General features: G+C 46.7%; 1 protein-coding gene and 1 pseudogene across 1 annotated transcript; one reads left to right on the top strand and one right to left on the bottom strand.

Moving 5' to 3' along the window:
* Nucleotides 1–71: 71 nt before the first annotated feature.
* Nucleotides 72–2,306, bottom strand: LOC136543026 (F-box/LRR-repeat protein At3g03360-like; annotated as a pseudogene).
* Nucleotides 2,307–14,758: 12,452 nt separating this feature from the next.
* LOC136544839 (uncharacterized) lies at nt 14,759–16,754 on the top strand. The gene is made up of 2 exons (XM_066536902.1): nt 14,759–16,018; nt 16,650–16,754. Exons 1-2 carry the CDS (start codon nt 14,899–14,901, stop codon nt 16,733–16,735), a joined length of 1,206 nt encoding a protein of 401 aa, XP_066392999.1. The 5' UTR covers nt 14,759–14,898; the 3' UTR covers nt 16,736–16,754.
* Nucleotides 16,755–17,499: the final 745 nt, after the last annotated feature.

Here is a 17,499-nt window from a genome sequence, read left to right as displayed (position 1 = left end):
AAACTTCATGCTCATATGAATCATATATCCTGAAAACACGTCATGCATTTCTGCTTCTCTGAGGAGGTGGTTCAACTAGAGTCCTCAACATTTTCATTTTGCGTCTGCTCACAGGTACAACCTGATGAGCATGCAGTTAATGCCTGAAACAATAAGCACCACATCTTAAGAAAATCAACTGGTATCATTCCATCACATAAGAGAGGAAGTCCTAAGATTATCAGACTGCTTAAATAACCTTGAGGTATATCACCAAAAGCTAATAATAGTTTGCAGAATTATGATTGTTCAGGTGCTACAATGGTTTTTTCTTAGTTTTATAAATAAAATTACTAAATCTTCAGGTAGCATTCTATCAGTGGCTTATATCCCAGATGATATTCAATTGCCATAGGGGCCTGGGTTGTCACTGGAAGCTATCAAATAGCCCAAATCTAGCTAAAAAGAATCTGATTCGTCAATATTCACCTTACCATGCAACTTTTCTGTTCACTGACATATATTTTAAATAGGACGACAACAATTCAGAAAAACAAACACATATTTACAACCGAAGTATAGTATGGCACTCATTCAAAATTGTGGAAGTATCAGCATGTATAAAACATAAGACATCATAGCATTACCTCCATGTCAGGACAAGAGGTTATCATGGTCATTGGAGGACCCAGTACGTCGTGAAACCTTAGAAAGGGGTCGGCTGTTGACAAATCATGTACTTGCTCGGCACACACAAAGGCATTAGCCCGAGTCAAGCGGTAATTAGACACAAGATCAAGATGCATATCCCTTGAAGCTTTATTTTTTATTTTGAGCAGTTTATGTTGTTTGTCAATCCATGCACTGCTGGGATTCCAACAAATAACTCAAGCCTCATGGACTCTAGCATTCTCGCATTCAAAACAAAGAACTTGGCAAAGTTAACATGTGATGTGTTGCCATGATAGTTTGTCAACACAATTTTCTTCAGACGAATTTCAAAAGTCCCAATAAAATTCCTATGTTTATGACACCACACATTTTTCTCCCCTGCCATTTTTGTCTGAAAAAGCAAAATGAACATAGAATTGTCACAACCAAGCATTAAAACATGTATTTGATGCATAGTGACAAAAGCATGCAGATAAACAAATAACTATAGAGTAAGTTTAGTCACCTTGATGTATAATTTCTCCAAGCCTGGAAAACATTTCAAAAAGTCAATAATTGTGTCCAAACTAAGATGCTTTTGGGTTAATGTCAGGACCTTCACACTGTGCACCACTGTCATCAAGCTAACAAAGTGCGGTCCTTGAGTAAAGCACAGGTAACTATGGTTAGCATCATAGTCAAACATATGAACTTTTCTTCATCTATTGGGATAAAGGAACTTGGATCCATCATGAACATGAAAGTGAGAAGCATGGTGATACCTGAAAAAATGTGGTGAAAAACTTGACACTAAAGTTGTGAGTAGATATTGGCCACAAAACATGCAACTTTGGTGCTGAGATCACTGAGATGGAGATTTTCATGCTATTAATTTTTTGAAAATGAAGTAACCTCTCTAGACAAGGGGCATCATCGATAATGAGTTGTGGCAACTCAAAGTTTAAATAACAAGGACACACGCCAATGCTTCTAAGGGTCGGTGACACAATTTGGATGCGGGAGCAACCCATTTGGCCAGTTAACAGCAAGCTCTCTAAGATAGGGTAGGAAGAGAGTAAGGAATGTAGAGAACTCTCCGAGATTTTGACATCAGAAAGGCTCAAGTTCTTGAGAATCGGAAAGTGGAGCCCATTGGCACTATTTCCACCCAACAAATTGCAGTTACCAAAACTTGCGACACGAAGGGTTGATGAGAAGCGGTGTACTGATGTAGGAAGTGGCGGTAGTGGTGGGATCCTACCACAACGGCGGTCATGTTGGAACTCAAGCTCTTGTAGTCTATCAAGGGTAGGGAATCGGAGCCACATGTCCAAGATCATGGCAGGGTCATTCCTATAGTATAGGTAGACCTTGGGGATGGACAAGCGGTGGATGGGGCCTTGATGTGTGGAGAGGATTCTCAAGATTACTCTGGTGGGGATGTACTTGGGAATGCGGAGTACATCGAAGTCGGGCTTGAGGTCAAGGTTGAGAGGAGCGGAGCGCCAGATGTGGCACCAGCAGGAGGAGAGGACCTACGTGCGGGCACCATCCTTGGTGGGAAGAAGGGAGATGATGTCTCCGAGGATGGTGTCAGGGAGGCGGCTGATGTAGTCGATGTGCTCTTCCTCTTCCACAAGTTTCATCCTCCTCTTGGATCTGAAGACCACCTCCATGACGGAATGGTAGTGTGGCGGCTGATAGGATTGGGGAAACTTTGGTCGAATTAGAAATGGTACTTAGGTACAACCCACAACACCAAGCCAAATAAAACTCCACCTAATTGATTTCTTGCCAAAATTTTTGATGTGGCCACTCTTCATTTACCAAATTTACAAATGCCCCCAACTTCCACTGGATATGGAAAACACTCTTTTTTAGCCACTTTTGATAATTTGCCATGCCATCTTGGGCTCCAACATGGTTTCTTCTGTGAAAAAGATAGTTTTGCCCAAACTCAGTTCCATTTTGCTTAGTTGCCATGACCTGAGTTGTTTCAACGCCTAGAGCCCATTTATTAGCACTGCTCATTTCTCTGTAGGCTCATTTCTCCTTCCCTCTCTCTATTTTGATGGTGGCTCTAGCTTTGTCATTCCTTTCCTCCCATCAAGCCCCAATCTACCTTGATGATGAGTGCGACGAGGTCTAAGGCCCACACACCCAATGATGCTTGTATCACCCCTAGCCCACATCCACATCCCTGCCTCCCTGTCAAGCGCACATGAAGGCGATGATAGGAGCATCTTCTCTAATGCATCCATCCACCGTCATAATATTGTGCCATGATGGCCAAGCCATCATTGGGATTGGGCGAGCTTCACTGTGGTCAATCTCCGACCCTTCTCCTTGAAAATTGCTCGTCAAGTCGGCCTAACAATGTGAGCATAGATCCACATCTTCACCTCATCATTAACCACCAAGTTTGGATCTTCATGCTCGACGCGAATCTAAGGTGATAAAAGAGCTTATCATCATGCCACCCATGTTGAAGAGTGCGAGCTCAATGGCAACCACAATAGTGGGCATTAATCGCATCTGATCCTAAGATGATCCCAAGGGGTACTTGGCCTTTGCACGATGTCCCAATGCAGCCTAAATACCATGCCCATGCTAAACTATTGTGTGTTAGGGGAGCTCAAGAACACATCCTTAATGTCAATTCATGTCATGTTATAGATTTAGCTGAATTAGCAGTAGACATTGTTGAGAGGTAATGTGATGGTGCTCTGCAAGCTCTACATGATGCGACCATGTATTCTTGTGAGAGTAGGAAGTTGACAATGGTGCCACTCTACAGCACAGTGGACACCTTTATGCTGCTAAGCCCATCATTGCTAAGTTCATTTTTTATGTTCTACACAGTCGGGATGATTTTGTTGGTGTCCCTGACAACCACCTTGTTTCCGACAATGATATAGAAAAAAGAGTTTTCCTAGAAGTCTTGGAAGTTGTTCTAGACACAGGAGGTTATGGTGCTAGGGTCAGAGGCGATGGATCCTAGGTGACTCAACTTACTAAGTATTGAAGCAAGGGCAGTGATGTACAAACCATGGATGAGGAGATGGGAGATGAAGGCTAACAGAGGCTACGGGCAAAATTAGGGGGGGGGGGATAACCGAGAACCAAAAACCCAACCAAAAGAAATGGACTCAATACTCATTTCCCATTTTAGTTACCTATTTAGTTCCCATTTCTCAGGAACCAAAATTTTCTCGGTTAACCAAAATAATCGAAAGAATTGAAGACATATAGAGAGGCCCAATAACAGCCTAGCCCACCAGTCTAGCACACATATATATTGCATCTCCGGCCTTAGTAGCCTTGCCATAGCAGCCTTGCCATAGCTACTGCGATAGCTATAACGACTGCTACTATCGCTCTTAAGTACTTTGCATGCCTTGTAGCACTGGAGAAGCAACTCTCGCATTCAGCGCCCAAGGACAAGCCATCCCTGCTACATCACATGATCCAGACATTGCTGAAGCAAGCACCACACCAACCAGATGCCACAGACTCATGTGAACCAGTCACATCCTGTCCAATATGTGTACAATTTGGTTCACTATGACTATGACTTGAGTTGTAATAAGGGATAGGATAGAATTAAAGTCAAACTTTGTATCCTAGGGGGGCATAAATACGAGGTAACCCCTACTGTAACCATGAGATGACTTGGCGGTGTTTTGGTGGTGGCAAAACTATGGTAGCTCCCAGATGTTGATGTAGCTGTTGTTTTATGGGGGGAAGTGCCATGGTGGCATTTGGGTGGCGGCAAAGCCATGGTAGCTCAAAGATGCCGATGTAGTTGATGTTTTATGGGGAGGAGCACTAGCAGTCATCAAGCCCTGAGATTGCTTGCATATTTTCTTCTATGGTGTTATGCTTGCACGTTCTTTGGTTAGTGTCGTTTAGATCTGGATCTAACCGTGCACTCTAACATTGTTGTCAAATGAACACAGAGTAGGAGGATAGGGTAGCCAAGGGATTTTTTTAGTCCCAATCCTAGCCTTCGCTCCCACATGGAGTCGAACCCAAAAGTTGAGGAGTACTACTACAACCACCTAACCAACTTGGCTAGACACCCGCTTGTGATATCGTATATCTAGAGCAAAAACTATGTACCTAAAAAAAAGCATAAAACTTATAATTTAGAATGAAAAGAGTAGCTAGTTTTTAATAAAAAAACATCACAAAGAGAAGAATGTGAGAGTCCCCCTGCTATACATATGTCACCTAAATAGGTATGACGGTCCATACGCCATCAACCGCCTGCGCAAGGCATCAGCGAACGGGACACACCCAGAAGCTGCTCCTTCGCTGCAAGGAGGCCTCACAATGGCCTCAGGGGCTGCGCTGGCTCCCCAGACGGAGCAGCCCGCCCCCCCGATCAATGGGCGCACGGGTAGTGCATCCCCCCAAAAACCAACCAACTCCTTAGAGACGGGTTGGGAGCCGCTGAGTAGTGTGCCCAACGAGGGCCTCTGTCTGAGCCTCGGTGCGCTCCCACTTCCCCAATCTATGGCTACAGAGGGTCGGCCCCAGAAGGCTGGCATGAGAGGATCGGGACCTATTATCGCAGCCCTTAGAAGGGCGTGGAGCTCCGGATGATCAGATGGCCCCGAGCCAGAGCCCAACGCTCTTGATCACCCGGCCCACGGTAGGCTCCGATCAAAGAGGAGGACACTCCTAGGCCTACAGTTGGTGACTCTCAGACGAGTCCACTGAGCTCTCACCCAAGTCGAAGTCCCATGAGACATAGACTTGAGAAGGGATCAGCATCATCTTCGCTCAGCCTCGATAGCTGAGCACCATTCATCGCACTGGAGAAGAAGGCCCCAAGCAGGGCATAGCACTCTCACCAGTAGAACCTGTCCCCGCCAAGGAGGATTCGGTCACTAGAAGATCGAATTCAGCCCTTCATCACCATCACGCTAGGTGAGGCCACGAAGGGCTCGGGGGCTCCTGACGAGATCCTAACATACAAGTATGTTAAGCCTCGGGTCCTATGGTTCCCGAACGAAGAAGACCCCCCGACCGGCCCCTTCAGGATTGCTCGAGGGCTCCGGGGCTATGCCCATCGGGCATGTTCGTGCGCACCCTCTGGCAAAGAGACCCCAAAAAGCCTGACTCGACCGTAGCTTCCACTTAGGCCTCAGGGGCTTCCCTGAGCCTTGGGCTCCCGATATATGGCGTCTCAAGCCCCAGCCCTTGGCTTCGGCCTGGCTAATGATGCCAGCCAAAGCCCGGGCACAAGAAGACATGTCCCAGGCTACCGATGCCCAGGGGCTCCCTGGCGTCGCTCCCAAGGTGTGCCCCTGCCAACTGCTCCTCCAACAGGGTCACGTCCGAGGCGCGACATAAGAAGACAAAGCTTCCCGCGGCCTCCGGGGCCTCGAGGGGCTTCCGGGCCCATACGTCAGCCCCTGGAGCCAACCTCCTTTGCCACCAAGAAGACTCCAGAAGGTCTCACCTGGGGGAGGCCGGTCCAAGCCGACACCGCCTGACATGCAGAGTGTCAGAACAGAGCAGCCGGCCGACGTCTAGGCTTCTTCGGCTCCAAGACAATTCAATGGTCCATGGCGCACCGCTGCAAGCCCCACCTGGACTCTGGCGCGCGTAGACCATAGACTAGAACCCTCAAACCACCTTGTACCTGACCTATCTCATCATATAAGGGATAAGGTTGGACCTAGAGGGGAGAGGATCCCAGTTCGATCACCAGCAGGAGAAAGGCAAAGCAGGTGGGATGTAGATGAGATTGTGAGCTGGCACATGAGCTTGTATTGCGAACATTTGACAACCTTTGCATTTTCTGATGAGTTCTTCTGCGTCTTTCAAAGCGGTTGGCCAGTAGAATCCGGTGCAGAATGCCTTGCCGACTAGTGTTATTGAAGCGGCATGATTTCCACAGTAACCTGAGTGTATTTTTTCTAGGATCTCTTTGCCCTCTTCAAACGAGACACATTTTAGGAGTACTCCTAATGAAGCGGCTCTTCTGTAGAGCGTGTCCCCTACTAGGACGTAGTTCTTGCTTCTACAAACAACTCGGGTAGCTTCCACTTTATCTGCTGGCAACTTATTCTCTTTGATATACTCAATAAAAACCTGGGTCCATGAGGTGGAGATTAACAAAATCTGAGTGCCTTTAGCTAGGAGTTCAGGGGTTATCTCGCCGGGTTGTTTGATAGAGGGAGCTGATAACTCCTCTATGAATACGCTGGGTGGGACCTTCGCCCTGTCCGATCCGAGCTTGGCGAGGACGTCTGCTGCAATATTAGAATCGCGCAGGACATGTAGAATTTCTAATCCTTGAAAATGCCTTTCGAGTTTTCGTATTTCAGCACATTAAGCGCCCATGTTTTCTTTGGTGCAGTCCCAATCTTTGTTGACTTGGTTGATGACTACTGCCGAATCGCCGTATACGAGTAATCGCTTGATTCCGAGGATAATTGCCACTCGGAGCCCGTGGATGAGGGCTTTGTATTCTGCTTCATTGTTTGTAGCTTGCCATAATATCTGAAGGACATACTTGAGTTGTTTTTCGTCTGGAGAAATTAAGAGAACGCCTGCACCGGCTCCGCCTAGCTTGAGTGATCCATCAAAGTACATCTTCCAATGGTCAAGGATGGTATTTGACATAGGTTGTTGAATTTCTGTCCACTCGGCAACAAAGTCGGCAAGGCCTTGAGATTTAATTGCCTTTCGTGGGGTGAAATCGATATTGAGAGCACCAAGTTCAACTGCCCACTTAGATATGCGCCCTGTTGCGTCTCTATTGTGTAGGATGTCTCCGAGTGGGAAATCTGTCACCACGGTAATCTTGTGGCTTTCAAAATAGTGGCGAAGCTTGCATGAAGTGATCAGGAGGCCGTAGAGTAGTTTTTGCACATGCGGATATCGGATTTTTGATTCTGACAGTACTTCGCTGATGTAGTATACAAGGCGTTGTACTTAATATACGCGCCCTTCTTCTTCTCTTTCTACGACTATCGCTATGCTGATCACAGTAGAAGTTGCCGCAATGTACAACATCATGTCTTCATATTTCTTTGGAGGTGTGAGAACGGGTGAGGAGGTGAGGTATGCCTTGAGCTTTTTGAAAGCTTTGTTGGCTTCTTCTGTCCACTCAAACTTATCTTTCTTCTTTAGTAGTTTAAAGAAAGGTAACCCTTTTTTGCCGAGTCTTGATATGAAACGATTAAGGGCCGCCATGCAGCCTGTTAGTTTCTGCACATCTTTGACACTTCGAGGAGGGCCCATCTCTGTTATGGCTTGAATTTGCTTGGCGCTTGCTTCAATTCCACGATGACTGACCAAGAATCCGAGTAGTTGTCCTGAAGGAACCCCGAATACACACTTGTTTGGGTTCAATTTCCACCTCCATCTTTTTAGGTTTTTGAAGGTTTGCTTCAAGTCTTCAATTAGTGTGTCCGGGTTCTTTGTTTTTACTACTACGTCATCCACGTATGCCTCTATGTTTTCGCCAATCTTTTCACCGAGGCATGTTTGTATAGCTCTTTGATAAGTGGCACCAGCATTCTTGAGTCCAAACGACATGGTCTTGTAGCAGTAGGCACCGAATGGAGTGATGAAAGATGTCTTGCTCTGGTCTTGTTCCTTTAATGCGGTCAAGCGATATCCTGAATAGCAATCGAGAAAGGATAATAGGGTAGATCCTACTGTTGAATCAACTATCTGATCAATGCGTGGTAGCCCGAACGGATCTTTCGAGCAGTGTTTGTTGAGGTCTATGTAGTCGACGCACATGCGCCACTCGTCCGTATTCTTTTTTTGTACTAGAACTGGGTTTGCTAGCCAATCTGGATGAAGGATTTGTCTGATGAATCCGGCTGCCATTAGCTTTGTGAATCTTTTTTAATTGCTGCCTTCTTATCGGGTTAGAATCATCATAGCCGTTGCTTCATAGGCTTAGAGCCTTCATTGATATCAATTCTATGCTTAGCCAACTTTCTTGGGACACCTGGCATGTCGGTCGGCTTCCAAACGTAGATATCTTTGTTGTCCCAAAGAAAGTTGGTGAGCGTGAGTTCCTATTTTGCCGAGCGGTGGGCACTAATGGTTGCCGTTTTGGCGGGATCGTCGGTGCCCAGGTCGATTTGCTTGACGTCGGCTTCTTTTGGCGGTGCGAGGATGCTTGGCTTTTTAGCCGGTATCTCTAGCTCTTCTGGGCTTATTTCTGCAGCAATAGTGGCTATTTCTTTTCTACCATTAGCGGCTTATGCTTTTGCTGCAATTTGGATTGCCTGAACATTGCAGTCAAAAGCGCGCTTCAAATCACTTCGAAGAGAAAGAACACCGTTAGGCCCTAGCATCTTAAGCAACAGGTACGGATAATGTGGTATCGCCATGAATTTTGCTAGTGCTGGGCGCCCGAGGATTGCGTGATATGATGAATCGAAGTCTGCAACTTCAAACTTGATGAACTCTGTCCGGTAGTTCGAGGGAGTTCCAAAAGTAACCGATAGAGTGATTTGTCCAAGTGGCATCGCTGCCTTGCCGGGTACTATGCCATAAAAAGGGGTGCTCGTTGGTGTACTCATCCCGACAAGTTGTAGTCATCCCAACAAGCTCTTTGCAAGTCTTTCCAATTTCTGATTGATCCTGGATTCAATTTGTCAAACCATTGAAGGGGCATGGTTTCTAGGGCAATGGGAAAGAACAAGGTCATGATATCATCATCTCCTCCGGCTAGTTCAATCGATTGCGAGTAAATCCTAAGCCACTGCCTTGGTTCGGTCTTGCCATCATACTTAGAGTGGTTGGATGGCTTGAACTTGTGAGGTAGTCGTATTGAAGCAAGTCTATTTGCAAAACAGGGGAATCTATCGTGCGTTCTGGCTTTTGTATATTCTGATTCAGCACCCCCTTCTTGCCAACTGTTGTCTTGGTGAGAGTAGTTTTAAATGGCTGTCTGAATAGGTGCTTTGCTTCTAACCTTTCTTGGTTGTTCGACTCTGTCGTTTTGACTATGGTCTCTTCTATTTTCTCTGTTGTGACTTCCACTTGGTCCAAGTCTCTCGAAAGAGGACTTCCTTTGATTTTGATCTTCCTACTCATGAGATGTTGACCTGGCAGGTAGTCTTGAGCGGGTCCTTCCGTCGTGCATCCTTAGGACTGTTGACCGGAGAAAGTCTGGGAGCTGCTCTTGTTTTTCACTGGGATGTGAAGTCGCTCTGAGTTCTTCTAGTGCTTCTCGGATCCTATCGTAGGGTGTATTCACCGTGCATATTCCTTCCTTCTCATTCTAATTTTCTTCTATTGTACTTGGCCAGATCTGACTCATATCTGATCCAAGCTTCCTTGCACTGCCTAGCACGATGTTGGCGTCCTTGTTTCAACTTGTTTTTTCTTTCTCTAGCTTGCTTCTGATTCTCGGTCTCACCATCGTGCCCCTGGGTAAAGGGTGATATGTTGGACTCAGATTCATCCGATGACCTGACGTCGGGCACTTCTAGGGAGACCAATGGTGATCAAGGACGGCGATCCATGAATACTTCTCGTGCGTGAATTATTCCGCTATCGGCGTCGGTTTCCATACTGTCGATGTAGTTAATAACTTTAGTAGAGGCTTCAAGGTCGCAGATCAAGTCTCCTTCTTGGTAGGGTAGAATTGTTGTTGTTGTAGTGCCGACTAGTCGGGTACCGCTATCCTCGGGAACAGTACCTGGCCAGTGGACGATGCAGTCTTGAGATGTTATAGTTAGTACGAGGCCTTTCGGAGCTCCTTTTAGTGGCATTCTAAGCACCGGATCGAGGGATCCTTCGGGCCATGTTTGATAAGATGTTGCCATGTTGTGGAGTCTGAACGGAAAAGGACCCGACTTCTTGAGAAGATTCTGAGTGTACTCCGAGTTGTATTCTTGATAGCCCAAGGCCACGTTCTTAAGCCCCATCGGAAAAGAACTCGGTTTCTTAGAAGAACTCGGGTAAGACTCCATTTCGGATGCGAAACCTGAGTTTGAGTCAGATGCGCAAAGTAGCGAAATCTGAGTTGGATCGAACATCGTGAGCTGCGCGAATCTTCTAGCGAGTTGATCTGTCGTAGTCATCGAAATAGAATGGTCTTCATGGTGATCCGAATCTTCGAGGAGACGTCTTTGGAGCTTGCTATTGTCACCTGCCTCGCAGATCCATGAACTAAAGATGAAGGTTGATCCCGTCGAGAAGATCATGTTGTCGAGGTCCGTTGAGCTCTCGGATGCAAATTCACCAAAACCCCCTACCTGGCGCGCCAGCTGTCGATGTTTCACCACCGATAGCCTGCCATGGGGGTACCCGGGGCAGTATGTTCGGGCTTTAGCATATGCGGAACTTGACGGTAAATGCAAGAGATAGTCGATTTATCCTGGTTCGGGCCCTCGATAGTGATCGAGTAATAGCCCTACGTCCAGTCGGCGTTAGCCTTTGCGTTGGATTGATTGTCCAGTGTTGTGTCATAAAGTATTCCAAGTCCCATCTCTAGGAACCCTGCCCTCCTTTATATAGTCAGGAGATCAGAATCCTAGTCGGTTTACAATGAGAGTTCCTAGTAGGATTACAGAATACTACTACTACTAGGATTACATAGTAAGAATCCTAGTTAAACTAAATCTTCTCCCTTCCTTGCGGTGCATCCCGTGGGTCCCGCATCGACACTGACCTTGAACCTTTTTCTACACTCCACATACAACATGTGGTACTCCATGTTAAGATTTGGTAGATTTCTGGATCTGTTTGCTATATTTAATTAATTTATTGAATTTCAAGAAATATTTTGGTATAAGTCAAATTTGAACCGCAAGTGATTCAAATAATAGAATAAAATGAGTAGAAAAATAATATTCATGTTATTGAGTCCGGTGTGAGGCCTTAGCTAGGAAGTGAAAAGAAAATTTGAAGATATTGTTCAGGAAACACAACCACGAACGTGTGGCCGAATGGTTTTTAAAGTCTAAAAAAAGCAAACGAAGTCTGAAAATCATGAGATTTGTTAAGATCTCATGATATCATATGTGGAGGCCGTAATAAAAAATTGAGAAGGTTTCGCACAATCTGTCACGTACGATGTTTACAAATCGAAGTATCTCAGAAGAAGAATCGTAGCGTTGAGAAGCATTCGGTAGGATTTAGATTCAAAGTGACGGTCAAATTGGGGTTTGACTTTAAAACTTTTTGTATAGGCAATAGAGAACATAGATTGATTCATGTGAAATTTTGATAATTTTTTGGATCCGTTTGATAATTTTAATTTAGTAAGTGTGATTATAGGATTTTAATTGATATAGATTGAATTTTAGCTATAATTGCATAAAATAATAAGTTTTTTTTCTCTTTTGACCTTGAAACTTTTTCTACTCTCCATATACAACATGTTGTACTCCATGTTAAGATTTGGTATATTTCTGGATCTGTTTGCTTTATTTAATTAATTTATTGAATTTTAAGGAATTTTTTGGTATAAGTCAAATTTGAACTGCAAGTGATTCAAATAATAAAATAAAATGAGTAGAAAAATGATATTCATGTTATTGAGTCTGGTGTGAGGCCTTACCCAGGAAATGAAAAGAAATTTCGAAGATCTTGTTTAGGAAACACTACCACAAACATGTGGCCGAATGATTTTTAAATTCTAAAAAAAGCAAACGAAGTCTGAAAATCATGAGATTTGTCAAGATCTCATGATATCATATGTGGAGGCCATGGTAAAAAATTGAGAATGTTTCGCCCAATCTGTCACGTAGGATGTTTACAAACCGAAGTATTTCGAAGAAAATTCGTAGCGTTGAGAAGGATTCGGTAGGATTTGGAGTCAAAGTGACGGTCAAATTAGGGTTTAACTTCAAAACATTTTTGTACAGGCAATAGAGAACAAAGATTGATTCATGTGAAATTTAGGTAATTTTTTGGATCCATTTGATAATTTTAATTTATTAAGTGCAATTATAGGATTTTAATTGATATAGATTGAATTTGAGATATAACTGCATAAAATAATCAGATAATGTTCCTAGAAAAATCAAATATATATTGTTCAGTGAATTTGAGAAGGTTTTTTCAAAGTACATTGGAACAAATTGAGGAAAACACGTTATGGAAAAGGAGAAAAAAAAATACGTTTGCCTAGTGCCTATGATTTGACACTCGGCAAAACTTGAGTTTGCCGAGTGTCACACTTGGAACACTCGGCAGACCACTTCATGGCCCTAGACACGCGCAGTAGTTTATGGTTCAAAAATGAAAAAAAAAACAAAACGGGTTTGCCGAGTGCCCGCAATCTAGCACTCGGCAAACCATGGCTTTGCCGAGTGCTAGATCGCGGGCACTCGGCAAACCTCCATTGTACATAGCCCTGGCCTCACACACATGCACACACTCACACACGCACACCCGCGCCCGCACACACACAGCCAGCTGCCGGCCCCGGCTCCATGCCCGCACCAGCCGACGGCACTGCGCCCACACCAGCCGCCAGCCCCATGCCCCGCCGCCCCCTGCTGCGCCCATGCCAGCCACTGGCTCCGTGCCCACGCCAGCTGCCGGCTTCCCGTGCGCTGTCGTCGGCCCCACGCCCGCGCCCGCCCCGCTCTAGTGGTTGCCACCGGCCGCCCCGCTCGGCTGCGCCGTTGCCGGCTCGCGGCGTCGTGCGCGCGGTCGCGCCCCTCTCGCACTCATCCAAGCACCCAAGCCGAGCCTGAGTAGGCGAGCCGCCCCATGCGCAGCGACCCTCACCGCCCCCGTGCGCCCTCCCCCCACCGCCGGCCCCTGCCCCAGCCCCGGCCCCGGCCTAGCCGCCCCGTACGCCTCGATCAGGTAAGCACCCTATGATTCTAGATTGACTAATCATTGCAACATTATTTTGTAAGCACCCTGTTTAGCAACATTACCTTATCTGGTGACACAAACATAGCAATGTGTCAATGTTAGTACCCCATAATACCAGTACATTCTGGAGGTAGCGCATGGGGGGCATGAGCAACGGCGCTACGTTGGGCTGCACGGAGAGCACCTTGCACTACTACAGAAATGAGATCTAGTCCCGGTTGGGAACTAGCTCTACTCCCGGTTTCCCAACCGGGACTAGCAATCTGGGGCTAAAGGTGTTGTTCTTTAGTCTCGGTTTGCCACAACCGGGACTAAAGATCCTCCCAGCTTTAAAAAATAATGCCTCCCACCGCTGCGCCCTGTGAGATTCGAACCCAAGACCTCATGCACTGCCTCGCGCGTAGCTTACCACCCCACCTACACAACACATCTAACAATGGATGGGGTGCTTTTCTTTTGAACTAACCCATCCGGAGACCTTTAGTCCCGGTTGGTGTTACCAACCGGGACTAAAGGGTCCTTTAGTCCGTGTTGGTGTTACCAACCGGGACTAAAGGGTCTACCTTTAGTCCCGGTTAGTACCAACCGGGACTAAAGGTTGGAGGACTTTTAGTCCCGGTTTAGCCGTTGGGCAGGGACCTTTAGTCTCGGTTGGAGATACCAACCGGGACTAAAGGCCTTCTAATCCCGAGGGCAAAAAAATGCCGAGGCTAATGCCAAATTGGGACATCGTTCTAAAGTCTGTTCTCTAGTAGTGTTGGTGCGCACAGCAGCGCGCGAAGTCAATGTAGTGCACGACGTACGCGACGAACCGAGGCAAGGCAGACGCGAGCTCTGCGAGCAGCAACTTTGGGCTACCACGCCCGAGCTCCCATGGTTGACGGTGTGTGGGAGTTTGCGGGGCCATGCGAGGGAAGCATGTGCAGAAAATGGCTCGGGTGCGCATAGGAACGGGGTAGGGGACGCGCGCGAGGAAGGGATGGCGGGATTGATTGGGAGGAAAGCAAAGGTGCACCGGATCTGGGAGCCTGGATGGAAACTAGGTGGTCTTCCCCAATGCGCACGGGCGTTGTTTCTTGGGCTTCGAATGAAACAAAGACACCGTTTCTTCCTTAGAAATGATTTTTTGTTTTTTTTCTCTTTTTTCATCAATAAATACCGTGACACATCAGCAAATGTTAATAAATATAGAGATAATAAATAGCCATAGAAACCATGGTGGTGTCTGCAATGTTAGTACCCTCAAACAGTAAGATAGTATAGAAATAGAAAAAAAAAATAGAACAAAAGCTAGCGTGGACGACAAGTAGCGGCAAAGGAATAAATAGAGAGAGGTGAGCTTCCGTGGCTTCCAGTCCCTCCCACCTCCACGTCAGCACTCAGCAGGCACGTCTCCCACAAGTCGCCCGACCAATCAAAAGCTCGAACTCAGATCTGATCCGCAGCATGCCGCCGCCACGGTCACGCGCGCCGCCGGCTTTGCCAGATGAGCTCATCGAGGAGGTCCTCCTCCGTGTCCCTCCCGACGACCCCGCGAGTCTCGTCCGCGCCGCGCTCGCCTGTAGGCGCTGGTGCCGCCTCGTCGCCAATCCGGCCTTCCGCCGTAGGCGGCTGGAGCTCCACTGCGCCAGGCAGCCCATGCTGGGCTTCCTGTGCGATGGCATCTGGGACGGCAAAAGCCCCTCCGCCCGCTTCGTCCCCACGTCCTCCTTCCGCCCGCCTCATGCCGACCTGTGCGGAATGCGGTCCTTGGATGCTCGCCACGGCCGCGTCCTCTTCCACAGCAGCGTCTACAGGGGTTACATCGTCTGGAACCCAATCACGGACCAGCGGGTGGAGCTGCCTAGACCGCCATTATTAGGAAATAGGAGCATCAAAGCCACGGTGCTCTGTGCTGCCACCGGCGTGTGCGAGTGCGACCACCTCAACTGCCACAGTGGACCCTTTATCGTCGTCCTCGTGGGCACCAACGACATTGCAGTCGGGAATGGGAAGGTTCCCAACAACATGTTCTCTTGCATCTACTCGTCCGAGTCCAGTGCGTGGAGCAAGCCGACCTATGATGATCACCCTGGTGACAACTTCGTCTCAGCGCACAGTGCCCTCGTGGGGAAGACAATCTTCTTCGCACTGCGTAGCTATGAAAGAATCCTTAAATGTGATTTGGGCACCCAAGAAATGTCTGTGATAAGGCTACCATATGTGCGTACCAATACCATATTTACAGACTATGTGCCAATTGAGCTCACAACTTTGGAGGATGGTCGTCTCGGATTCGCAAGGGTGGAGAAATCCAATGAGCTATGCCTGTGGTCGAGGGGAGAGGGTGATGATGTTGAGGGATGGACATTATGCAAAGTCATTGATCTTAAGGACCTGTTCCCGCTTGTTGACTCGTGTGACCTCGAGCATTGTCTTGTTGGCTTTGCAGAAAGTGTTTGTGTCGCTTTCGTGGCAGTGCATTGTGGGCTCTTTACTATTGATATGAAGTCTGGACTTATGAAGAAGGTATCTGAGGGCCCCGGCATCTGCCGTGCTGTTCCCTACATTAACTTCTGCACTCCAGGTATCTAGTCCGCCATGACATTCTTTATCCAGATATAGTCTGCATATTTGTGGAGCTGTGCTCAACAATTGTGAGTTATGCAAGTGAAACCAGAAAAATTTACAAAAAGGCTGTTTTATTCAGCAATTATACCTGCTAACCTCATATGCATGGATAGAATTGCACCTTTCAATCTGATATGTATGGGTTCAGTTGCACCTGTTAATCTCATATGGTTTCTCTTTCATTGTCTAGGAAATCCATTACCTTACATGACCTTTTTACAGTTCAAATATCAACCCATTGTCTACCTGAAACACCCATTGTCTATCTAAAACCCTGTACATTCCTACTATCGATGCCTATGATGTGTCAATGTCACACAGCAACCCAGAAATGTGGTTGGCGGTATCTATATACTGAAAAGAAAAATGAGTAGTTTAAGCCTATCTTCTCTTATTGTCTTATCTCTAATCTGGACCTTTATAATAAGTTAGTTCCCATTACCTTTTTGGTAATCATTAGCAGTAATTCGTTTATCCTTGAAGTTTACTAGAAAGATATTTTTGGTTTGATCAAATCTATTACTTAGACGACAGTTGATGTTACTATTCCAAATTCCCAATGTAGCAATGCGTTTATGTGTCTGTAGCATTGGAAGCACCCTCTAGGGATGATGGGCAAAGGGTGGGTATCTCAAGTGGCAAGGGTGGGTGTCTCAAGGGCTTAAAAAGCTAATGGTGTTGATGTGCAGGCTGCGATCTTCATGGTTAAGGTAGAATATATGCAGTGATAGTAATGAATATTATCATTAGTTAAATTATCAGTGCTAGCTTCATTACATTCTCCTGAAGTTGTTTTTTTTGGGAATGTTTATATCATGCATCTTCTAGATTTCATCAATGCTCATTGCATGATCCCATGTTCTTTTTGTCCTAATTATCTGAAGCATCTAAGCATCGCAGTATTGTTATGAACGACGTATAGGAATATGAAGTAAAGAATCAAGCCACAGAGGAGACACACGATTTAACGTGGAAAACCCCTCCGATGTGAAGGGGAAAAACCACGGGCACCAGCCAGCAACAATCTCACTATCTCAAGAGTTTTGGGTTACACACCTATGGCGGTGTCGGGGACCTAATACCGGGGTACCCCAGAAGGTGGAACCGATAAACACCGAACGTAAAAAACTTCTGGACGCATAAGGGCGCCATGTCATCCTTTGTTCGAATGACAGGAGTTCGGTTCCGCCTCGCCCGACACCCTTGGGACGGGCTCGGTCTCGCCCGAGGACCGAGGGATAAACTCCGTCTCGCCCGACGCCTTGAGGACGGGCTCGGTCTCGCCCGAGGGCTGGGGGATGAGTTCCGTCTCGCCCGATCCCGGAGGGGTGGGGACAGCCTCACCCGACGCCTTTGTGGGATAACCCTGCCTCGCCCTAAAGGCTCAAGGCTAATCTCCGTCTCACCCGACGCCTATAGGGCGGGCTCGGTCTCGCC

The sequence above is a fragment of the Miscanthus floridulus genome, chromosome 3 (genome assembly GCF_019320115.1).
Source record: "Miscanthus floridulus cultivar M001 chromosome 3, ASM1932011v1, whole genome shotgun sequence".
Classification (NCBI taxonomy): domain Eukaryota; kingdom Viridiplantae; phylum Streptophyta; class Magnoliopsida; order Poales; family Poaceae; genus Miscanthus; species Miscanthus floridulus.
Note: the sequence above shows the minus strand (reverse complement) of the source record. Positions and strands in the feature narration are given on the sequence as shown.

Coding starts and splice junctions, on each gene's coding strand:
- LOC136544839 (XM_066536902.1), top strand. CDS start 14,899: ATGCCGCCGCCACGGTCACGCGCGCCGCCGGCTTTGCCAGATGAGCTC. Junction 16,019..16,649: donor CATTAACTTCTGCACTCCAG/GTATCTAGTCCG, acceptor ATGTGTCTGTAG/CATTGGAAGCACCCTCTAGG.